Source organism: Amblyraja radiata, chromosome 8 (assembly GCF_010909765.2).
Source record: "Amblyraja radiata isolate CabotCenter1 chromosome 8, sAmbRad1.1.pri, whole genome shotgun sequence".
Lineage (NCBI taxonomy): Eukaryota > Metazoa > Chordata > Chondrichthyes > Rajiformes > Rajidae > Amblyraja > Amblyraja radiata.
The window spans coordinates 8,877,398-8,902,956 of record NC_045963.1 but is presented as its reverse complement, the minus strand read 5'-3'; the positions used below and the strand labels follow the sequence as shown (position 1 = coordinate 8,902,956).

Sequence of the window (25,559 nt, the reverse complement as noted above, 5' to 3'; positions counted from 1 at the left end):
ATGCAGCACCAAAGGAGAAGGTAATCAGATGCATTATTATATAGTAATCGGGCATTTCACCTCATGGAAGCTGCGGTATCCAGTGAGCACCAATTAAAAAGCTACGGCATAAACTAAACAAAATGGATTGTACAGTAAATACATAATTCAATCATACCAAAATAGACCATGTAGTCACACAGTAGTGCTCGCACCATAAACAGCTTTGCAAAAGGCTAAAAAGGATTCCAGAATAATAGTTTGTACAGGCAAGCAGCCACAAATGTCAGGTTTCAGATTCAGCCACAAAATAAAGATCTGTAAACAAAATTGTTTAAGGCATTCAAAGATCAAGAGCGCAATTATAAAGGATACATTTTATCATGTGTTTGTGAATTATGTATTTTTTTAAATTAAATTGCCAGTGAACCTGCTTTCAATAATATAGATGTCAATTACTGAGAAAAATAAAAATTGCATCCACAATGGATTTTGAGTAAGTTGGTTGATTCCTTCCAATCCTAGGTAAAATTGGCTGACTACTCAATCCCAAATTGTTATCAGTCAGTATTTAGCATCAATCGGGCTGCATTGTTACTCTTTACTTGTAGATACTTGCCACTTCACTTCTGGCTTATTGCTCATTTATAAATACACAATACAAGAAGTAAACAGAACAACAACATTTATCTGTATAATGTTCATAATTATGCAGAAGGGTACATCTGAAGTGTTATGGACTAAATAATGCCAGATTTATCTTTTAATATTAAAAATCACAGTCTGTACAAACGGAAGTGAGAGTAAATAAATATCAAAGAGACAGCATTGCTTCAACCACTAAAGTGGTTATTAGAAGAAAAATATCAGTCGGGAACAATTCCCCTTTAGGCCCACTGAAAGCCCACTTTAAAAAAATATTTTTAGCATTTATACACATGTATGACTGCAACTAAAAAATTTCAAAGCCAGCTCGTTTTTTGTTTTACTGTCCTATACAATACTTTGTATATCTGTGAGAAGACGATTTCTAATTATTTTACAAATATAAAAACCAAGCTGACCAAGATCTGGAAATATTAATATGAAGACAACTCCAGACATAGCATTTAAAACGAAATTAACCAATTGCTTTCAAATCAAATTAATTCTCCTTACTTGTGCTCAGAATTGATCGTACTACATTACAACAGTGACACTGCTTCAAAGAAACATCAATGGTTGTAAGGAATGTCGGTACATACTAAGGTTGTGAAACGTGTGCTACAAATCCAAGTCTCTTTCTTGTTCCACAATGTATGGTTGATTCTTCATATACAGATCATAGTCTGGCCAAGTTCAATATTAAAATGAGACGATAATACTAATGCTTACACGGTGTTTTTAACAATGAAATGTTTCACAGCTTATCAAGCAATGAATTACCTTTTAGACTGCAGTTCCCATTGAGAAAACAAAGACATAATACGCATGGTACAGGGAGAAGGAGGAAAACAGAAGGAATTAACAGATCAGTAACTCCACTCGTGCACATTCCCACTGAGTAGTTCTGAAAGCAAAGGTGCATCGGCCTTGAGATAAAGTTACTCATCCTTGGTTGCCTTTTTATTATCGGAATAGAACTGTAGTGGATCTGAACCTGACAGACTCAGACGAGTAGGGGATAATACACAGGAGGCATTTCAAATTAAACAAGAACAAATTGAAGAGCATTGCAAACGGTAAAATAAAATGTTGTTTTTCTTAACACGAGTAGGGTTGGAACTAATCAATCTCAGGCCACGGAGCTAAGGATAGCAACAGTTTGATAAAAGCCTATGGTTAAAGTTTTATTTATCCTATTTATGTTAGTATCCGATGGTATTGGGGTTAAAAGAGAAGCTAATTTTCACCATTTTCCCAGAATTAGGCAACATTTATCCTCACGCTCCCGTTCCATTCTCGGTCAGCTGCACTCATTAACTTAGGGTCTGGACACTCAAAAGGGCAAACTTAAAACTTGTTTTGTTGTGCAAACTGTAACATTCTCCCCCTTCCCAGAGCTTACCCCAACATCTTGAGAAGCAGAGAGTGAACTGTGCATCATCAGCACAGTTCACGCTGTGACAGTAATTTCAATGATAGTGGGCACTGTCAGTGGGGTGGAAAGAGCAATTTAAATTTCTCCTTTCACTTTTGTGAGCTCCTTGCATATGTGAACCCTGACCCATCACGGTGGAACTCCACTCAAAGAGACCAGACAGACAGAATGGCTCGGAGAATGAGCACAAGCAGCACATTGATTCACATATTAACACGGGAGAAAATACAGTCAGTCAAAGGCAAACACTTCTATTTAAAAGAACAAGTACCTAGACAGCATTGGGCAAGACAATGGTTAGAATTTTAGAAACTTGGAAGCCATTCTTTGGAAATAAAGGCTCATTTTTTTCTTTTGAAAGGAATTTTATTAATAGAATGCTATAACTGTTATACAACTCTGACAATACCAGGGCTTTTTAATCCACTCCCTTGGTTAAATCAATAACGATTACTTATGACTTATGACTCAAAATACTTATGACTTGGGTTTTCCCAAATCAACTAAAAGCATTGCAGGTTCTACAGATTTTTGTTCCACAGCAAATTTCACTGAAGTTCCCAAATGTAATTTTGAGGACAGCACAAAAACCTGTGGGGCCAAGGATGTGTGGTAACCTTCATTCTGCCTCGCAGCAAGGTAGAAGACAAGCAACTCTGAGCCAAGCGCATAGATTTAAACATTGTACTTGGGTTATTATAGGTTTTGCCGGTTTTCAGATTGGCAACAGTGAGAACTGTATGAAACAGGAGGTCAAGTTCATTTTGCATCCCCACCAAATGGCATGGCCCAACTTCCAATGAAACATGCCACAGTAAACAAAATCCATGCGGCACTTTTTGAAACTGACTGCCCCACCGGAGACCCAAGGCAGGCAGAGCAAGAGCATCCTACTGTAGCGAATGTTTTGGCAATTTATTTGAAGCACGTTTTTGGCAAACAGAGAATGCCGAGCTTTCAGTGATTTCATTCAGAACCCTGAAGAGCCGAAAGGTGTGTTGTCTTCTTTTAAAAGTGCTTAGGACAGCCGCAGAGCAGGAGTACACCAGTTTACCAGGAACCATAAGCCTGACACCAGGACGGCAATGAGAGCACATGATGACTGTCCAGGTGTTTCACCTCTCAAACCTCCCCCTTCCTCCACCACAACCTCACTCTTTTTCAGTGGTTGGGAACCTTTTTAATTCCAATTTTAGGACAGTCATTGAGATTGAGAAACTAAGCACTTCACATTGAATTTAGGTAAAGTAATTAGTCAGAGCATTCAAGTATGGGAAAGAATCGGCTTTTTCTGAGGAGGTGTGAATGCAGACAAGTTTAGAGCAAACTGTTCAGAGCTCAAAAGAACTCTGAACCTCGGCAGGACATATAAATATGTAACCGCTTGTATGTATATACATTAGCTACACTAGAGCAACATCTATGCTTGGCTCTGAGGAAGTAACATGATGGTTAAAACAACAAGCTATTGGTTGTAATAATTTTAATCCTGATACTTCCCAATTTGCAGGAGTAGCAAGCTTCCTGATCGCACATGTCCTCCATATGAAACTATTCATAAATGGGGTTTGAGGAAAGTTCGTGGTGTGTGGATATATTACAAACTTTAAATGCTGATAATCAAAACATCATATAATCACTATCCTGCTTTAGTTACAATTCTGGGTTATGAAAAAAAACAAGGTGAATGAGGATTCGATCCTCTCCTGAATCAAGAAAATGTTAGCTCCACATTCCTGGCTGCGGGATAAGGTCTGGGGTATTTTACTTGTAATCAATCTTCAGTCCCAAGAGGCCACTTATGAACCTGCAAAATCCCAGTCACATTTGTGTAGATTTACCCTTAAAAGGGGGAAAAAAATAATAGTTCTTAATGTTACTCCACATCTGCCAAGAGCAGGCACATCCTCAATTGGACTCTGGTCCTTGCTTTACAAACTGTGGGCCATTAACATGATCTAGAATGGATGTGTTGATAATACTCAATTGAAGATTAAAAAGATAACCAATTCCTATCCTCTAAAAATTGAATACAAAATGACAACTAGTAACTCAGAAGCCCTTTAAGTAGCACCCAGATAGTTGCCGTTAAGTTTGTGATGTCCAATCAGATTTATTTATGGAGAAAAAACACTAAGATTTTCAGATGTAAAACACATTATTAAAGTTTTTTTTTAAATAATTGAAACATCAATTGTCAGCTTCCTCATAAATTACATTTCTTTTTTTTAATGTGTCATTGAACATTATCCCCAAAATCCCTCTTCTCTGAAAGCCCCCAGGGTCCGATGCGATCGGATGCACAAGGTTCAGTATTGAAATGTTACATGTGGCCAATTCAGAATGTACAAGTCTGATCTTTGCTGTTTTTCCTACTTCTCAGCTTTATGGAATCACTCAACGTAGCAATTCTTATTTCAGTGCAATTGCCTAAATTAATAGAAATACCAGCGGCAGCAAATAAAAGATATTATCTCAAATCTTCCTGCTCTCCAATTGGCAGTCACAGTGAGCACTGGCAAGGCCAGGTGCCAATTTGTAAAATCGGTCGTCTAAATATGGACCTGTGATGGGGCATGAACTCAAGAATGCCTCATTTAGCTGCAATCTGCCCCAAAGTTAAGATTTGTTAAAATTTAGATTTCAGACTTCAGTGATACAGCGCAGAAACCGAGTCAGCGCTGACCCCCCCCCCCCCCCCCCCCCCCCGTACACTAGCACCTTCTTACAGGGACAATTTTACCAAAACCAATTAATCTACAAACCAGCATGTCCTTGGCATGTGGGAGGAAACCGGAGATACCAGGAGAAAAACCCACGAGGTCACAGGTAGAACGTACAAACTCCACACCAACAGCACCTGCAGTCAACTGGGTCTCAGGCACTGCAAGACTGCAACTCCACCACTGAGCCAGTGTGACGCCCAAATTTCTCCGATGTCACAACGATAAGATTTGTTTCAATGCTGAAGATACTTGTCAACGGACACTAAAGTGCAGGAACGTATCTTAGACAAAGACACGAAGTGCCAAACTAACTAGCCTTTTTTTATTTTGCCCCATTCTGCACAATTCCCAATGAACACATCACTAATTCCATCTTTTCTCAAGGCAGACATTGTCTATAACGATGCAATGAGCCATGTATTTTTCATGTTCATACGTTTTTTTTAAATAATGAATTCAATTTCAAAACTTTCTTTTGAGTACGGATAGCTATCGCCTCCATCTGTGTTTGTGACAACAGCCTGTTAACACTGATCGCATGCCACGACCTGCCAAGAAAATAGCATCCAAGGCCAAGTGGACACGGGCAACAAAATTCTTTCCACGACCCACTTTGAAAATACCAACCTCCCTCAGTGGTACTTTCGACATTTAAGCTTACAAGTCAAAAGAATTGCATTTCACAATTTGTTCATAATTTCAGCAACATCCAACCACAAACCCTAACAATTACTTCCAGTATAGTCTTCATATCGTTATCAGTAAATGAAAGTGCAGGAACTGCATGCTTATTTTAGAAAAAGCATCTAAGTGCGCTAGTTTAGCAAATAACCAAACCTTCAGGCTGTTGCAAGGTATCAGTAGTTTTAGAGGACTCTGCCGTAAGTGAAATCAATCTGTCAAACTACTTCAGGCTGGATTTTGCCAATTTCTATATTCGGTTGATCTCGGAAACATTTTGCTCTTGATTCTGTCCTAATCACCTTTGGGAAATAGTTAAAGATGTTCATAAGGATGACACAGTGGTTTTCAGTTAGTGCTGCTGTTAAGGGCAGCAGAGTGGCACAGCAGTTAATGTTGCTATGAGGATGTGGTATGGTGGCACAGTGGTTAGTGCAGATGCCATCTGCTCCAGCCATCTGGGTTTGACCCTGAACTCCGGTACTCTCTGTGTGGTGTTTGCATGTTCTTCTTGTAATATTGTGGGTTTCCCTCAGGTGCCCTGCTTCTGAAGGCCTTCTGGTTGATAGATAATTGGCGATTGTGAATTACCCCTGGTGTGGGTGAGCAGCAGGTTAATAGGCACGCAAGAGAGAACGGATTACAGGGAGATAAATGGGGGAACAAGATGAATGGGATGGCTCAAAGAGCTGACTAGGCTTGATGGGTTTAATGGCCTCCTAAATCCTAAGAAAATCTAAATAAGGACCGGAAGTGTTTTTTGAGAATAAACTAAACATGTGCACGCTCAACATTATTCAGCTCGCTGGTGTCCCGCAAAAAAAAACAAAGATAGGCTCCCAAAATAGCTGGTGCAAAATTCTGATGTGATATTTTCCAAAAAACGGAGCAAAAATGACACCAAATAAATTCACGGCTGCAAATCATACACATCCTACAGGCCGTGATGCAATAATGATGATATCTATCCGAATGAATACTGAAACATGGCTTTTGGGGTAAATGCAAAAAGCGGCTTTCTCAAGAAGTCTTTAGTATAAATATTTTAGAGCCAAAGCTTCAGAAGAACTGTCAGTTCCATGCTGGAGTATTGATTAGGTTTTCAGTTGTGAACCAGAGGCATTTCCTTCCATTCGTAGCAGCCCATTAAGCTGATCAGAGAACAACCCCCACCCCCCCTCCCCACCTAAAAAAAAAAGCCTTTTGCGCAAAATAACAATTGATATTATTGCCGTGTGTTCGACACCTACACACCAAAAGTAAACTGCAATGAAAATCTTCAATGTGTGAAGGCACTCATAAATTATGCAAGAACAGCATTAAGATATTCTGAGGAAACAATTTTTTTTTTTTTAAAGGAAAAGGAATGACCTACAACAGACATGATGCATTGTGACAGAAATAAAATGCTGGAGAACTGCTCTTTGTACTGGGAGCTCATCATCGAGTACCAGAATAGTTAGCACTCAGAGTACTGTAAATTATCACTAGTCAAGGCCATTGATTTTCTGTGTATTATTTCTTTGGGATCAGAGGAACAATACAGCCCTGCTAACCCTTTCCCGAGCAGCTTCGCCATTCACAAGACTGGGGTCTGATTTGCCAGTACAGGCTCCTTCACGTTTTTTTCACCCACTTTTTCCCTCAGTCTTGTGTCCATCATCTACAATACATCCTTTTGTCCTGATATTCCCCCCTCCTTTTGCTGTCACATCACGTTTCTAGACACCACGTGTGGATTAGTTTGCAGATGATTTCTATAGGGCAAGTTCAACCTCTCCCATTTATGAAAGACTCTCAATTTAATTTGCTTGCACAAACAGCAAACCTCTCTCCCTCTCTCTCTCTCTCTCTCTCTCTCTATTTCACTCTCTCTCTCTCTCTCTCCCCCGCCCTCCACCACCCCTCTCCAAAACCACCCCACCCCCCCCCCCCCCCCCCCCTGTCCAAAGCCCTCTGGTTACAGGCATTATCACAAGTCTTTACAAGGCAAGCCAGGAAAGACGATAAGGGCCGGCCTGCCCGCAAGGCCAGGCAGACCAGTCTCAACTGGTTCTCAAGATAAAAACTGAGCGGTGTCGGCTTTTTACCCCCTCAGCCAAAAGACCCAGGAGCATTAATACTGTCAGCAGGTAAAGAAAAAACTGCTCGATGACTGTGACACTTTCATCAAAAGTCTGGAGCCAAGCCAAGTTCATATATGTTAATGGACAGCCATCATCAGGGCCTCCAATCCCCTCCCCTCCCCCACCAAGCCCTCCTCCACCCCTGCCAGTCTACTCTTCTACCCCTCAGCTCCTAAAAGCTAGACATAGATTATGTCTGCCTTTCCTTTTCTATTCGGGATAAACAAAGTGCTTCAAGTTCAGGGCACACCCTGGGACCTATGACAAAGCAATCTATCATTCTGTCTGCTAAACCAGTCTGGTTGCACCAAGGCGAAAGAGACTAATGGTTCAAATGTACAATTTCCCTTTGTGCTGCTGCCCCGGTGCTGCTAACCCCTTTCTTTACCGTCTTCAGACGAGCAGATGTGCTTGACCGCTCTGTGTAAGCCCCTCCCAGCCAAGTTAGCTTTAATAAAAAAAGCTGAAGAGGGGGAAAAGCACAAAGCTATATTAAATGAAAAGAAAGTGACTGTTCCTTTTTCTCTGCTTGAAAAGTTTAAAAAAGAAATTCATGTGTCTTGATGAAAGTAGTTTCTAAATAACAGGATTTTAAAAGCTGCTACTGGTGATCCTGAAAAGAACGGGGTCAAGGAAACGGCAAATAAATTATTACAGGATGCCCTTGCTACTTCAAATGTTTCACTTGTGGCAAATAGGTTTGGAAAACATTTCTGTTAGAACTTTCCTTGTTTAAGAAGCTTTCAAGCTGCTTTTCAGTCAGGCTCTTTACAGATAGTCGCTTGCTAACATCACGCATTCCTAATTCTGTTTGTCTCTGTGTACATTAGACATTTTAAAGTACTTCATTTTGCACTTGATCACTTGTATCTGTGCACATTTAAGGCAGCATCAGGTTTAGCTTGATCTTTAATAAATCTACTCTGGGGGTGGTTTATTTTAGATAAACCATTTTCTGTGCTGGTGTGCACAGATTGGTTCATTAACAGCTCATGCAGTGAGTTGAATCCATTCACGTCTGCACAGGGAAACCAATTCAGATTGATCTGAAATAGGGAAATTACCATAGGGAGCAGATAGCCAAACAGGTCGGACTCAAGCTGTCAATAAGCTGATTTATTAAAGACCGATTCAAACCGATGTCGCTATTCACGCAGCCATTGAGCAGCGACACCCACTGACTCTCCCGTCCTCACACTTCTGCACTGCCACGATTTGATCTGAACACATCAAAAGCAAAACGAACCAGGTTCCAATTCAAAACTTTTGAAGGATTTACGATAAAGGCCCCCCTCCCCATTATGCTGTCCACCATTGTACATTTTAATGTGTGCTCGGTTTTGTTCAGTTTGCATTTCTCGAGAGGAGAGTCGGAACACATTGGAGGAAAGCACAACTCTCGAACACTTTACTTGGATCAAGCTGGTTTCACTTCCCTGTGTACAAATTATAAACCCGATCATCTCTGATTGAAGCAAAGAACATAGGTTAATATCAGTCCAAACATTCAACAAAGGCAGCCAACCATTCCTCGGAAAGAATAGCATTCCCAAATTAATGTGATATACTGTATGGTAAGCTGCTGCTGCTGCTGCTGCTGCGGTGGAGGGGGGGGGGGGGGGGGGGGGGAGAGAAGATGAGGAATTATATTCACTGTTTGCATCTTCCATCCAAATAAAAGGACAGATCCTCATTCATCCTCCATATTAATTCGTATAGAATCTCCACTGTTTATTATCAAGGCTCCTTACATTTGAATTCCTTGGTACAGATCAGCTTTGTCATCAGCCTCAATTCTAGTTTCTTTGATGCAAGAATCAGCGATAAAAAGTAGCAGTTGCAAACTGCTCATCTTCTCATCAGTCTGCAGTAACAGCGATCTCAAAGGATATTTTTTTTAAAAATACTTCTCGTGAAAGTGTTCAGGTTTTAGGAGACAGATTCTCTCCAACAAGCTCAGGCAATGGGTACGTTTAATTTTCCTTCCGTTTGTGTGGTGGCCATGTTCAGTGCAATTAAGCAAAAAATTCCTCAATGCATCAAAGTGGTGTAGTATCGCGACCGAGTGGAGAGGGGACATTAATTTTTTTCTTGCAAAAATTGTAAAAGCAACATTTTTTACCGAACCGTAAAATGAGAGATTTAATTCAGCAGTATTTAACTATTCTGTTGGGAAGAGGGCATGATGCCAAAGTCAAGTCATTCTAACTGTTTTGCAGACACACGACAGCGGAACAAACAACATGGCATGGAGCACCTTGCTTATACTGTATTACTAGACACATTCTTTCACCTATTCCACCCCTTCCTTCCCGCTGGTCTTCAGTTCTTTACGTACAAAAAAAGTGGGGGGGGGGAACGTAAATTATCCATTAGATTTCGTCGTATCTTGCTAATGCAATTACATCAAGAAAATTATAGCGCGTGTGGAATCAATTATGCATGCACTTGGACCAGGACCAAAGGCTACAAAGTCAGATAGGACTGCGCACACGGAAAAAAAAAAACTAGAACTCACAGATGGACCCCATCAGTTCATCTTACTGTCTAAAAAGTTCATGCACTTAATAATTTATTTGTGTTCTGGATACTGTTTCACTGATGAATATTAACAACTCTGAAGCATGCTTTCAGCATCGCAGAGTGGGAGGAAGCGGGCAGCTAGCAGCTTTTGACTACAGCATCTTTGGGAAAAGAGCCACAGTGGCAGCTTCTGTGCTAATGCAGAAAACATGATCAGAAGTGATTAACAACAGCTTCATATGCAAATTACATTAATAAAGGAGCGCAAAGTCATCATGTAAATTAAACATGTCAAATCTCTTGGTGAACTTTCAATCTTGGGGAAAGGGGGGAGAAACTGGCACTGCTTTAATTTACAACATCAATTTTCCAAGCTCTGAAACACTCAAGTCTTTGGCGATACAAACAATTTTCACCTTTTTTTCTGCAGCATTCTGACAGGCCAGCCTGATGCGTGCCGAATGCACATGTTAATAGGCCAATCAAAAATGCAAAACAATTGGCAATTACAGCGAGGACCTAATGGTCATTAGAATTTACAACTAGGTAATGAACTAAAGTCTGCCCGCGCCATGCATATTCATAAAGCAATTTAGCCTTTGAAGATTAAAGAAGTGCTTAAAATTCAAATGAGGTTTGGTAAATTATCAGCAAGATTCATCCAGAAAGCGCAGGTTGTTCTGAGCTATTTTTTAAAGTTTTTTTTTAATGCAAAAATATTAGATCCGTTAATCTAAGTTTGCCGAAAATAAAAATCCTCAAGACAGGTCTCAGGAACAATAACAACGCCAGGATAATAACACATATTGGCATCCGTGGATCTAAATTATCATTCGGAAACGTACCAATAGATGTCTAACAATGAGCAACACACACACTCACAATCTGCATACATTGATTAAAACACACACACATGACAATTAGCTAGCTGTGAGTGCTGTGAGACTATATTGCATACGGCGCAACATTTATAATATTCAACTGTGGGGTATCGGACAATGGCTAACTCCACAATATGAGCCAGGAGCAAATACATTATTTAAAAATTTGGGGGGTTTTCATCAAATGAGCAAATACAAGATGGATGGCCACAACATACCTCATTGTACCTAATGCTCTTCAGCATGTTTTCAGAATCATTCTGTAAAAATAAATCAGTTTCATGCAGGAAAGGGGTAATAAGGAGAACAAATACCAGGGTTTAGCGGAAAAATAGCTCTCAGAATGATCAAGGTTGTTTGACATTTAATTTGTGATTGCATGAATATTAGTGCTGTTGAGCCCATTGCCCACTGGTCTCTCTTTCACATCAGAGTCCATCAAGGAACTCTGCGTCCACCAAACCCGTGAACAGGGCTGTGGAAATGAAGAGGAAATGACAAGCAGCTGCTCCATCAAATAGCCACAGTCATTTGAGCATTTCAAAAGAAAACCCAGGAGTAACAAGAGCAAAACACTTGTGGCCACACGTTCTTCTGAAACGATTGCTGCTCGTGTATGTTAACAACATTCCAAGAATCAGGCAGCTCCCGAACTGCAGCTCGCCATGGAGGAACAGTTCACTGTCTGAATATCATGAAATGGGTGAGCTCTTCGTATTATCACTGCTAATCCCGACCAACCCATTTCTCACACTAAACAATAACGTTGTATCGCAATGTGATCAAATATATGCAAAGCAGAGTTATTAAAAATTAGATGGCTAATTCAAAAACAAACTATTTCTTTATAATTGATGGAAATTCTTCCTCTCCTCTTTCCAGAAACTCTCCCTCCCCGGGCCCAAAGCCATGTATGTATTAAAGCTAAAATGGATGTATATTTGATTGCCCAAATATTGTTCTCCCTTCATTAATGAAACAACTAATGAATTCATTTGAATACTATGTTAAAGAATCATAAGAATGGCCCAACTTGCCACTTAAGTATGCACTCAGAACCGAATATACTGTGTGTACATCATTCGTTATTAGCCCCAGCTAACTGGTATCATATTTAGCCAAAACACATGATAATTCCTTAAGGCAAAATATTTATAATAATGATCAGATTTCGTGTTTTTTAATGTGATTAAACGGGCATCTTGCTCAGATATACAGTAGGTAGGTGTCAATATAACAAACGTAACTGATAACTTCCACTTTAGTGGAAAACAACTGGCAAGGTCTGGCTTATTGTAAAATTAATTTATCATTAGATAATGTTCATCACGTAATGGTGAAATTCTTTACAAGAATTTTCATTTGTTTAAAAAGGTCCGTGCCCATTTCCCAAATGGTGCCATGCCCAGAGCTGCCATCTCTATCCTAGCACAATATTACAGTGCACTCATGAATAACATTAATATTACAGCATGGCATCTCACAGGACATTTACATGATCCCATCTGAGCTTACACCTGAGGGCCACACTCAGACTTGGTAATTGAGCTCTGATTGTAAAGGCAAATGAAGAACACTAAAAACCTGCTGGGATCTGCGTTGACCTCTTTCCTCCCTGCACCTTGCTCTTTCCAGTGCCAAAGTGTTTCTCAGACGCTGAATAGGAACATATTAAGACACTGGTTCCAAATCAATATTGGGAGGGTGGGGTGGGGTGGGGTGGGGGCAGAGGGGAGTCAATGCAGAAATAGGCAGAAAGAGGGAAGAGAATATCGTAAAATGAGAGGAACCCAGCGGGCCTGGTATGCACTGCTGCACCAGCGTTCAATATTAAACTAGTACGGAGCACGAAGCTGAATACTTAAGATACCCAGTGCTTTGAGCTTTTGGGAAAGGGGTGGCATGATGCCAGGAAATGGCCGACTAGGCACTAAATGCTTTTATTCCACAAAGCCTTGGCAATATGAATGTAAAAATTTAGACAATGAATTATTCTCCACCAAATAAACCTGTTTTTTTTTATTATTATTCCTTACAACTGAAAATATATTCCAAAAATATATAATTTTATCAAAGACTAGCTATCACAAAAGGAACAGAGTGCTGGTGCCCTGGCTAGTTTGGTGTCAGCAGTCAGCCACCAATTACCAAGGTTAACAAAACATCCACTATATTAGGATACTGGTCTCACTTCTAGTATTTTACAAAACTGGACTTAGGCACAGCATTCTCCTAAACACAATCTAATTAAAGGAATCCACAAACCATTTTCAAATAAATGAAAGTAACAAAACAAAAATGCTTATTCCCTCTGCCTTGCAGTGCACACTTAAAACCTCAGCACCATCAAAATAGACAATAAATAAAACTTTTCATGATCAGTCTGTTTAATGTAATGAGAAGCTCGTGGCTGCGCTGCAATTTTTATCCCCTTTACAATATTTCATAGCGGTTATTTCATAACAACATAGACGAGAATTTTAACAATTATAACCTATCTTTTAATAGATACTTTGTAAATGTGAGCTGTGAAATTACAACAAATTTGTCAGGAAAACAGTTCAAACTTTTTTCACCACGGCAAATAAGGAAGGGACAGCAGGGAGGGCTCGGAAGTGTATATGCAATCATATCGCTTAGTTTGTAAAATGCAGTGTAATAAAGTACACATTTGTAATGCTTGTTGTTAAAAGTAGTTTACGACACTGATTATTTAATTATTAATAATATGGAAAACGTGTGACAGAATATTTATTATTTTATTCTGAAACTGGTCTTCATGGGACAAAATTGCTCTTTTTTGTAATGTTCATGCAGATAGAGCGGCTCATGCATTGCATTTAGGAGTCTAAATGCCTGCTGTACAGGCGCGGGTTTGTGTGCTTGGTCTCCAATGCATGCAATATAGCTACTGTGCAGTTCGCTGGCTGCTTGATACAGTCTGGATCAGATTTGTTTGACGGTAGCTGTGTGGCATCTCCTTTGAGTTGCTTTCCTCAATATGTAAATAGCAGGTTGCATCACTCTAGCGATAGCCCATATTTGGCGATTTAGCGTGGCTTTTACAGTCTCTAAAGGCTAGGAGCCCCTTCCGCCAAGCTCCAGGTTCATTAATCATGCCCTGTATTTGTGTTCATTTTCCTTTGCATCTGAGACTGTGCATGTAAATGGTCACGACATTATTTGTCCCCTCAAAGAATCTCCAACCCACTTTCTCAAAGGTAAATACCAGATTCACTTTTATAGGAATAATAACGCAATCCTCCAACCTTCTCCCAAAAAGGCAAAACCATAATATATCAAAATTGTAAAATAAAGCAGCCAGTCGTGGGGACATTTTCTTTCTAAATAAAAGCAATTTCTCTGGAATGTGCTGGGTATCTTCCTGCATAATTGGTTGCCATTAAGTAAACATAATCTGCAATGCACCTTTTATCTTGTTTTTTTTCTGGGATGTATTAACATCTTTGATTGAAGTAGCTATGTGAGCAAAACAAGGCCACATTCAACTTTGAAAATTAGCACATTAATGTGCACACTGTCTTGAGAATCTGCTTAAATTGAGAAATGCGTTCTTGAACCAGGACCAGTTATTCAACAGGAAATAAACCACACAATTAAAATTAACTAGCAAACTTTGTCTCAAATAACAACATCTTCATTAAAAATATCCTAATATCACAACTCTGACATAAAAACATGAAGGTGACCTAAAAAAATAACTAACGGAACTATTATTTTCTATCAGCACAAATTGCTTGCAAAGAGGATTTCTGGGGATTTACTTACTTCAAATCAGAGATATGAAAGAGCATTAGAACAGAATATAGTCATAATTTTATCACAAGTTTAAAGCCTTTACATTTTCCTCAGTGTTTTCACTCTCAATGTTTTAAACAAGCCACGAAACAAAGATAATTAAAGAAACACAAAATAATATTCAGAGACGAAAATGGCTATCAAACTCCTGTATTAACTTGAAGAAAATACTTGAATCAAGATTTGACCTTATTTTTCAGGAGATGATGAAAAAAAACTGTGAGGTTGTGCCAGGGACTGGGGACGACAAACACAGGAGAGAAAAGGAGAGGTGAAGTGTGCACAAGTAGACAGAGGCAGAGTACTCACAGAGTGAGGGAGAAGGCAGTGGAGTGCAAGACGGAGATGGACGTGGTGGGGTTGGGGGGAGCGAGAGATGGACAGGCGGAAAATCAATCAGAGAAAGGGAATCCCCAGGAACAAGGGGTGCAGGCAAGAGGTTGTGAGGGAGTGCACGAGCACATGGGAAAGAGCAGCACTAGGAGAGAAACTGGTGCTTGAGGAAGAGATAAAGAGCAAGAAAGGATATACATGCAAGAGCGTCTGCATGTGTGCAAGCATCTAATAGAGCAACGGAGAAAGAGCAGAGCCGAAGAGAGGGAGACCATGCACGTGAGAGAGAGGGTGAGGAAGGGTGTGCGCGTGCTGGGGAGACAGGACAGGTGAAAGCACAAGAACAGGGATACACATGCAAGAACGGGCAAGCCAGTGAGGGAATAAGAGGACAAGAGAGAGCAAGAGAGAGGGGGTGAGAGAGAGGGGTGAGAGAGAGAGGGTCAGAGAGAGGGGGAGAGCAAGAGGGGTAGAGCAAAGAGGCAGGAGAGCGAGTGATGGAGGCAAGCGCGAGAGACGGAGAGACAGCGAAGCACAACAGGAGGACCCGTGGCAGAGAGGGAGACAGCGAGAGAGGGATGGCGTGAGACGGAGAGAGCTGAGAAAGAGAGAGCATGAGAGGGAGCGTGAGACAGAGAGGGAGAGGGAGAGGCAGAGCAGAGAGAGGCAGAGTGCGAGGCGGAGAGCGCAAGGCGGAGAGAGAGGACGCAAAGTGCAGAGGGAGAGCGTGAGGCAGGGAGAGCAAGACAGATGGAGGGATCGAAACAGAGACAGAGAAGGAGTGAGACAGGGAAGGAGAGCGTGAGACAGAGACAGAGAGCGCGAGAAAAAGTCGAAGAGATTGAAATATTGCAGAGGAAACAAAAATGGAATGATCAAGATACATCTGTCAGAACCACATCAGGAAGAGAGAGAGTATGGGGGCCATTTATCATTCACTGTGAAGTTATGGTGCATCGAGTGGCCTTTCCTGTCAAACCAACCTTTGAAATTTCCAACATGCCCTTAAACTTTTGAATAAGCATGTCTATGCGCTTCAGTAACTATCTGCCCTCTTAACTTTGGCCTGGCTGGTATAAATGGCATCTTAAAGTCAAGGTCACCCATGTCACTTTGCCATGGGGCTTTGTTTAATTACAGTGCAAATGCTGACAGCTGATATAGACTGGGAGCTAGCAGCAGCAGTTTGATTAAAGCTAGAAAAATAAATAAAAGGTAAACAGCGAGGCATGTGTTTTTCTTTGCTTCTTCCTGTTTGTGTAAGGTGGAGTGTTTTGTTTGCTTTTTTTTTACCTGTTGCTGTGCTTTCCTGTTTGGGGCAAACTCCCTTCGATGATGTAGATAGACAATCGTCATCGTCTGGAGTGACCTGGATGCCAACCTCAACAGGTGTGGACGCCTTTTTGAGTTCACTGTGAGTCGGCGACGGTGGCTTATCTCCAGCTTTGTCCAGACAGAGGCTGCCATTGCATTGCTTCCTTTTGTGCTCAATAAAGATTAGAATGTCCCCCAGTGGGAAATTCATCTGACACTGGCCACAGGTAAGGAGGTCGTGGTCACCCTCAGGAGCTGCCAAGGTGCCATGTGCCTCTTCTTCATCTGTGAGAATGGCTTCGAGGGAATCAGCTACAGTGGAGGAACATAAAGAGAGCAAAAAAAAATAATGAAAATCTGTGATTCTTCTCAGCAAATTGAATCAACTTCAACTCCCCCACCCCTCTACTTTCCCTGCAGTAACAGACTCGGTTGACATGAATAGCGTTCAGAGCAAGAGGGTCGCTGTCCTTTTTAACTGCATGCTCTTCACAGAAATTTATCACGGCACGGCAACAGACAAAGACGGCCAAGTTTACAAAAACTGTTTAATTAGATTTCAAAGAAATTGGTTTCTTCCACAAAAACAAAAGCGCACCAGAAAACCAAGAGTAAATTTCACCAGAATTCCCCATAGATGAAACTGACTGCTTTAGGAAGTGCTGGTAATTTAAATTACAATGGTAGTGGAGCAAGAGTCAGTGCAGGTCTTTTTTCTTCATTTAAATAAATTTTGGTCATTTAAAGGAAAAAAAAGTCAGGGAAATAATGTGGCTTATTTGGCACTAGGAAATTGGCTTGCTTATGTCAGCTCTGGTAGCCACATGAAACAGCTGGCTACTTACTCTAAGCTACACGGCTCCAAATACTCATACTTAGAACGCCCTTTGTAATGGAAGCTCGTTCCTCCCTTGCTGCTTTTGTTAAATGCTCTCTATCAGAATCCAAATAACCATTTTTCCTGCACTTAGCACAAGCGTTATTATTTTACCATAAACGTTAATAACATTGAAAGGGCTGCAACATATCGTAACCCCTTTTCACAGAATGCCAACAAATTGGTTTTAATTACAGAAAGCCGCAAAGAACCGCATATCCATTTTAGACCTGCATCACAGAGTTCTAAAGTTTATGTCTATAGGATTCCGATCACTGGAAGCTAAGTTTGCTTTCTGGTAGTGAAGGAAACAATCCATTGACAGCATACATTTCATGGCAACTTATTAAATTAAATGTGAATGCATCTCACCTACACCCTGGCAACCAACACTGACATTAAAGCATTTAGTATTTAGAAAATTATGAATAAATCGAACTGACTCAGTTTGCGTTGCAGTATAGTAACATGCATCATTAAGATAAAACATTTGCATTAAAAAGTGTCAGTCTATGTTCACCGATAATTTGATTTAATTTAAAAGAATCATGGCAATTGAATAGAATTTCCTTCAGCACTCAAGGGGAAAAATACTGCATAAGTACGAAAGTATTCTGCAAACTTGATTTTTAAAGCTTTTGATACCTAAAAAAACTGTTGAGGAAGAGAAAGATGATTTCAGTTAGCCTCTAGATTTTTTCACAATTCATTACTGATTAATTTTGAATGGGAAATTATCTTTCCATTGTATTTTATTTTGATCCTATGGTAAGGATATGCCCTCAGAAAAATAAACATAATTTATATATACATGATTTTTTAAAAATTAATTATTGAATAAGTCGTGCTCTGTAATCCAGACAAATAGCCCTATGATTTTTTTTTCACTGGACTTGAAACACCAGTACATTTTCATTATTAAGAAATAGGATGTGAGTTTATATTTATAGGCAGTTGCTGTTTCATCCACGAGCTTTCCTTTCATTAAATTAATAGCGTTATTGCAGCAAAATATTATAATTCCACACTTCGACACCTATGAGTCAGTCTTGCTTTATGTATTTGAAGATGTCATACATTTGCTACCTAGGAGGATGATAGTGTCAGTACTAGGAGGTTGATCTTGGTCTTTGAGAGAGTTTTCCACGAGGAATGGTATACCGTTCTTGGTAATATACAAATAGAAATTGTGCCGTTTCAAATCTCGAGACCAAATCTTTTATTTCTATGTAAGAAACGGGTTGAAATTTGCGTTGGGTTATTTGTGATCATTATACCGATGGTAATGGTGGCACACACAGTATAATTCGCTCACATACATTGGAGACACCTTTACACTCAGCTTCCAAGAAAACTACAAGGTTCTTTTGAAAACATATTTACATTTTATTGTCTCGCCAAAGCCATATCGAGTTTCAGCTGTCAGAATCTATTCAAACAATGCCACGGTGTATTTTCTTTCTGAGTAAAAGCTTCCGCGCCACCTCTGCGTGAATCTGCTACAATGTTGTGGGAAGCATCAGATGATTTTTTTATACAAATATGATTTCACGAAACTATTGGGGAGTGTCGGCTTGCGAATGCCAATAAAAAGTTATGAACGACACACAGTGTGTGAGATCTGGGGGAGAGAAAACGAGAGAGACGGAGCGAGGGAGTCGGTCTTGACAAACTAACACTTGACCGCCGAAGCTCGTCACTCTCGTTGTTTCGGGCTTATGTTCTCTTTCAAAGCCTTTCCCGTGATAATAAAACCATCAGCGAACACCAAACTCCGCATCAAACACGTGCATCAAAGCAAAAGATTCGGCCAACAAGCTGAACTGTTTTATATTAACAACTGCATTTAAGAAAACATCTGATTTGCAGTTGATCCAGATTTCTAACAGTACGAATCGGGGCACTGCAATATTCAGATTTGTTAAGAAATAACTTTTTTTTAAATTCAGCCATCGATTTTAACAGATGGTGAAGTTGGGACCAGTGCGCCGAGCTTCTCGAGATTCCTTTACCTGAAATACCATCACATAGAAACAACCACAGAAGCCGGCAGGGTTGTGGTGTGGGGGTGGGGAAGGGGGACAAAGAGTTTCTATCTCTCTTTTTTTTTTGGATGGGGTTAACGTGGAGAGAGAACGAACCTGAGCAGTCGTTAAGGAATGGTGTTGAAGTTTGTGCAGGTTGCAGTCTTGCGCTTGGACTTGTTCTTTATGTTACTCTGCCTCCTAGCGACACGAACCGACTGTATCGACCCCCCTCCCTGCTCCGTCTCACCAACTTGACACAGCTCTCTCCCTCTCCTTGCAACCACCGTGCCAGTACTCTGCACTGAACACAATCCAACGCTGGCTTGACATAGACATACACAGCAGCCCGAAAGCCCGGCGTTTGTCACTATCACCGGTAGCTTCCATCTCCTTGCTTATTGCAAACACATGCACCTTTTCTGCAACTATTGCCCCGTTTAAAAAAGGATCGTTCAAACGCAAAGGAGCCTCGTCCTCTCGAATGGGTTGCATTACATTCGCCGTGTTGCTGGCGTCCAGCGCGCAAAAAACCGACCCGTCTCCCTGCAGGCAGCTTGGGGGGGGCAGGAAGCAAAGATCATAGTATCTTTGTCTGGAAGCCCCTGCTAGCGGAGGGAGGGAGATCCGCGGCCGCAGCAAGACTTGGGTTCCTGGCGAGAAACGAACGACCCCCCCTCCCCCCTTCCTCCCTCCCTCCCCTTTCCTCCCCTCCAAAGAAAAACATTACAAGTGTCAGATGCACAGAAAAGAATACATTAAAAAGTGTCAGAGACTCAGAGAAGATAAACGTTAAAATAAAAGTGTCAGATGCACACAGACAGGGGCGCGAAAGAGAAATACCCCCCAGTCTTGCAGCCAAACTGCTGAGCGATTTGCAGGGAGAGAGACGGCGGGGAGCGGGACTCGGGAGCCCGGAGCCGGGAGCTGGGACAGCGGCAAGGAGCCGAGCAGCCCAGCCCGCCCGCCCGCTAACACGTGTGCCTGGGCTCCCCTTGCAACCTCCCTCCGCACTTGCAATTGCATTTGCATTTGCACCAACAGGGGTTAAACCATTTTAAGGTGCAATTATTAATAATAATCGGGCGGGGAGGATTGCATTGGTGTGAAGCGAGGAAGCGGCGGCAACAAGGCGCGAGTGCCGGGTCGTGCAGGAGGTGCCGCACACGCGGAGCCGCAAGCTCCTTGTAAACACACAACACGAGATTTCTTTCCCAATCACAAGCAAGTCCCGGCGAAATTTTTTTTTTCTGCTTTTGCATTTTGAAAATCTTCCAAAAAAACAAACCTTCCCCCCACTCCACCCCCCAAACTCAGTGGAAGGGATGGAAAGTTGAGCGGCAACTTAAAGTTCTCGGGGGTAGAGATGTGTGTGCAGGGTAAAGTGCGTGCTCTCAGCCGGCGCAGGGGGAGAGAGAGTGAAGGCTCAGGCAAGCAGGGGAGAGAGGGAGAGGGTGTGAGAGAGAAAGAGAGAGTGAGAGGGGGGCAAGGAGGAGAATGAAAGGCAAAGGTCCGACAGCGTGCGCTCTATGGGGCTGCAGGATCACCGCTGCAAACTCACTCAGATGCGAGAGTTAACAGATGATCGCGAACTCTTTCGGAGCTGCACTTGTGGAGAAGGGCAAGTGTAGCCGGCGCCTGCCTGCCTGCCTGCCTGCCTGCCCGGGTCAGCGCCAGACTTGCCCCGCTTGTCCCCCTCTCCTCTCCCCTCCACTCTCTCCCCTCCACTCTGCCCGCTGCTGCTGCTGCTGCTGCTGCTGTTGCTGTTGCTGCCAGCCCAGCGCTCCAGCGCTCCCCGCACTGCTCCAACCATCAACTCTTTCCCCCCTCTCTTTCCCCCTCACTCATTACTTTCACACGGGCTTTTCTCTCCCCCCCCCCCCCCCCAAATTAAATTAAAAAAAATAAGGAAAAAAGTGCAGCAAGAGCAACAGAATCAAAGGATACTTACGTGAAAATTCCCGTTTGCTCAAGTGCTGAGGGTTGCCCTGCTTGCGGCGAGACATGCTCGGTCACATCGGGAGCGGGAAGAAGGAGACTCCAGAGAAAATATCTTCATCAATGGCTTGACATAAAATAAATTAGAAATAATACAAAGATGGCGCATGGAGATGGATTGTGGGATAGCCGTCATGGCTTTAAAACCACCAAGTTCAAGTGCGTACGTGACGTGCCCGCGAACTTGAACGTCAGGAGGTGGCTGGGCAGGGCGAGAGGAGAGAGCAAGCCAATGATACATACCCTGGGACACGGGGCTGGACAAACCCCTGTGCTCAGAGAGAGAGGGAGAGGGAGGGAGACACACACACACACACACACACACTGTCTCACACACACACACATCCAATAGGCGCAGCTTCAAGCTGCTTCCAGTCAATCCATCAAAGCCTCCCTCTCTCAAAGCCACTCCACCCTCCGCCCCTTCCATCTTCCCTGTGCCAGCTCTGGGCTGTTCGCAACTCCATGGGCACAGAGTCACTGGCCAAATTCATGCAGCCAAGCACGCAGGTTTACACATCTTCAGCACTAGTGCAAGGAACCAGACATTAAAACGCGCACACGCAAATGTGTGTGTGTGTGTGTGTGCATATACATGTAAATGTGTGTGTGTGTGTGAATGCGAAAGTTCCTCTTGTCACCTACAGCAAAGGGCCGGCTTTATTCACAAAACTAATTACTCGGGAAATAAACGAGATTTGCAAAGTATTCTACCGAATAAATAACAAAACGAGGATTAGCTTTATAATATTCGATGGCGTACACGCGAGCCCAGATGGTGCAGATGGAGAATAAAACATACCTACATTTGAATATAATTCTAAATTAAAATCAGAAATCTAGTCCATGAATTTCTCACACTATCGGGCAAAAACAACAGTTCGTGGGGATTGCTGAGACTTTCTGTGCGTACGTAGTTTTTTTTTAAATATACGTTTATTTTGTAAATATAAGTGTCCTCGGCTATCTGTTTTGTGGGACATTACCTGTTAACCACAGATGTGTTGTCTTCGGTTACTTATCAGTGAATATTTCACAAGATTTACAATGCATCAAGCGAATCTATAATGCAAAGTGAAAATACTAATCCTATTATTTTTCTACCCTTTGTGCCGCTCTTCTATGCAGTGTACTAATTCGAGAGCGGATTAATAATTGAGCTTCATGCTTTCTCGTTTTTCAATGGGTTTCCAGGTATTTTAGTAGCAGGTATTTGAGTTGAATGAAAATCGTAGTTAAAAATTGTAGTGCAGTTTCTCATTTCGAAGCAGATATGCACTCTGAGATGAGAGTTTTCAAGTAACCTTTGTAAGATTTTGCACCTGTATCGATCGCTTTATTTTTTTTTTAAGTAATAAGGTTTCAAAGCACATTATGTATTAAAGGAAAAATGATTGTATGTTAATTATGTTGCCCATGGTAATACTTGAATGATTTCATTAAAGGTGATAGCTGGAACTCTGATAAATCAATAACAAAATAAAACATTTTTTTTGCTAAACCTCCCCATCGATGTCGATTTAAAACAAAAATCTGCACAACAAACAAAAACAAGTGTACTTTGCAATTAGAGAGTCATAAATAAGGAGAGATTTATCGCTAATACATGGCATTGGAATTCGGAGAAATATCGATCAGGGCAGATGGCTAAGACCATCTTGTGTTGTACTATGCATTGATGTAACGGGAAGCATAAACTGTAGAAGATTTGAGGGTCGCCTTTGATTCATTGTTTCCGTGAAGTCTGAGAACTGTACATCACCACCACCACCATCTTCCACACCAACCCCCGCCCCCAACCCCAAAATGTAACGTGGTGTATGTGGTGGTGTTTTTTTTAATTGAGTATAGACGTTTTTAGCTGGAGGCTGTGGACGCGAATATGGCCAACAGAACAGTTCAGGCAGCAGAAGTGAAATTGAACTCATTTGTGATCAATGGTGGGATGTGTTAACAGAGACTTCGCCATTTTTTTGTTTTCACTAGATGTGACAAGTGGTTGAAGGGGTTATCTATTTTTACTCTGACGCTCAACGATCAGATACGACCTGCGGTTGCAGCTGCACTGTCCCTCTTTCAGGAGGAAGTTAGGTTACTTTAAGTCATGCCTTTTAAACTATATGGTTTAGTGACTCCTAACCCGGAGTAGATGGCACTTCTATTAAAACAATAAAAGTACATTTCACATCTGCAAGGATTCCAAATTACTGTAGGTTATGTTGTTTTGAACGTGCGGTTTTCTGCAGGAAAGGGTTCTGTAAATTTATGGGGAGAGAGTGCAAAGAGTCGCAGAACTGCATGGGAGCCAGGTTCCTTCCAACGGACCTCCCCCACTTCTAATGCAAAATGATTTCTGATCTAATCTGCATCTGGGAGCTGGCTGCTAACCTGGTCAGCTTTTATCTGCCATTTTACCCAGTAGTCACTGAACTGAGCTGGCTGATCCATTTATTGGCGAGACCCAGCCAAACTAAAACGTAGTCCTGGGTTCTTCACTCGTTCGTGATTAAAAACTATTGGCGCGGCCAAATAAAAGTTACTTTAAGTGTCTGCAACGTTCGCCCACTTAAACTCCGACCCAGCAGCACAATGGTCCCCATAAAAACGATCGAATGACTGGAGAAGGGAAGGGGCGGTTGCACGCATTCAGCTGCGAATTGTGGACAAGTCGGTAACGAAAGAGTTAATTCTATCTTTTGATTAGCTCACTAACAATAACTTTATGCCATGCATCCAATGACTGGCGCTGTGTATTCAAAGTCGGCTGATTTGTTTAATAAATGTGCCGAGCGTGTATCTGCGTGTGTCTTTTTTTTTCCAAAGAAGTGTTTGGCTACTCGTATTTTTTAATGCATCTAATAATTATTTTAGCATTCAGAGCAGCGTCGAACCGTTTCACTTGTGACTCCTTTTATTCGCAGAAACCCCTATGGGTGCCTCCGAGCAAAGCAAGTCAACGATCTATCACGCAGCCGATTCAATAGCAGGCTGAGCTAACCTTGACCTCTACCTAGACCTCGCTCCATCTGGTGCCAGGGTGTTTTTCATAATGTTGATGCCTTGCAGTCAAAATTGATCAACGCGGAATCGACCGCCTGACCTCCTCAAGGAGCGTTGCGAGGTAACCTGACTGCTTGAAAACCGAGAGAGCCATGTGCAAAACATGGGCAGGAAAATTGAGTGTCCGCTTGGTCGCATTTCAATATGTAAATGATCAGGCATTAGCAGTCGCGACCCATCCGCCAAATAAATCAAACCACTCCGCCGTTCTGTCATTATTTTTTTTTCTACATCATTTAGTAAATTGACTTTTTTTTAAAGCCCCGCTTTTAGACCGTGTGTAGTAGAATTGGTCCCCCACCCTTGCTCGGCGGCCAGGGCCCTGTTGTTAGCGATTGTGATCAAATGTTTGCATAATCTACATAGCTACACTGGACAGTGAACAGCGGTTCGAATACGAAAGTTTAATTCCATTGTAAGGCAGATAAAGGCTGGGGTTTAGTAACGTGACAATCGATGAACGAATAACTAATCGATAAGTCTTCGATACTTAGCTTCCGGAAACATATTATTTTGTTACGAAGGAGGACATTAAATGCATTGTTTAAAAAAAAAAATCTTGTATTGGGAAAGTGGACGGTTGTAGCATGCGACTCTATCTGGTTCCATTGCATTAAAGTGAATGCGTTATTTGATGTCTATCCTATCCGTTGACAAGACGGAACTAATAGCAGTAATGCAACACTTTCCCTTTTTTTTCTCTCATTACCAGATACGATACGCTTTATTGAAAAGGTCCGTTGCTGTACCCATTGAAAATAAAGGCGAACTTGGCAGTGTTTTTGTATTGTCTGCAATGTCTTGAAGACGTGCCAGTGCTTGCCAGTAAAAATGAGTGTCAATTACAAGCTTCCATATTCCATCCCACATATTAGGAGGTACTTAAGCAGAAAGCGTTCAGATGACGTTTGCACTATATTCAGAAGTGCAAATCGTGTAGGCTTTGTACCAAAACTAATCGCGAACAAAAGATGTGTGTCTCGGCATACAAAATTGAGTGAGAAAGTGTAACGTTTGAAATGCCCCCGCTGTACAATGCAAACGTAATTGGTGGCATGCATGCTGTGTGCTATGTTATACATATGGATCTGGTGCTATAATATTCATTGCCTTTGTTCAAGATGAGACAGGCAACCGA

The 25,559-nt window shown here is 41.7% G+C and overlaps 1 protein-coding gene and 1 long non-coding RNA gene across 4 annotated transcripts in view; one reads left to right on the top strand and one right to left on the bottom strand.

Moving 5' to 3' along the window:
• Positions 1 to 21,670, bottom strand: part of bcl11a (BAF chromatin remodeling complex subunit BCL11A) — a 196,631-nt gene extending 174,961 nt beyond the window's left edge. For all 3 annotated transcript variants that reach the window (XM_033025164.1, XM_033025165.1, XM_033025163.1), the window contains exons 1-2: positions 21,315 to 21,670; positions 16,442 to 16,774 (exon numbers count right to left, since the gene is read on the bottom strand). In XM_033025164.1, the coding sequence (XP_032881055.1) occupies positions 16,442 to 16,774; positions 21,315 to 21,369 (388 nt within the window). In that variant the 5' untranslated portion in view covers positions 21,370 to 21,670. The remainder of the gene's footprint in view (positions 1 to 16,441; positions 16,775 to 21,314) is intronic.
• Positions 21,671 to 23,745: 2,075 nt separating this feature from the next.
• Positions 23,746 to 25,200, top strand: LOC116975731. The gene is made up of 2 exons (XR_004412727.1): positions 23,746 to 24,482; positions 25,134 to 25,200. It is a non-coding gene; the product is annotated as an uncharacterized LOC116975731 (long non-coding RNA).
• Positions 25,201 to 25,559: the final 359 nt, after the last annotated feature.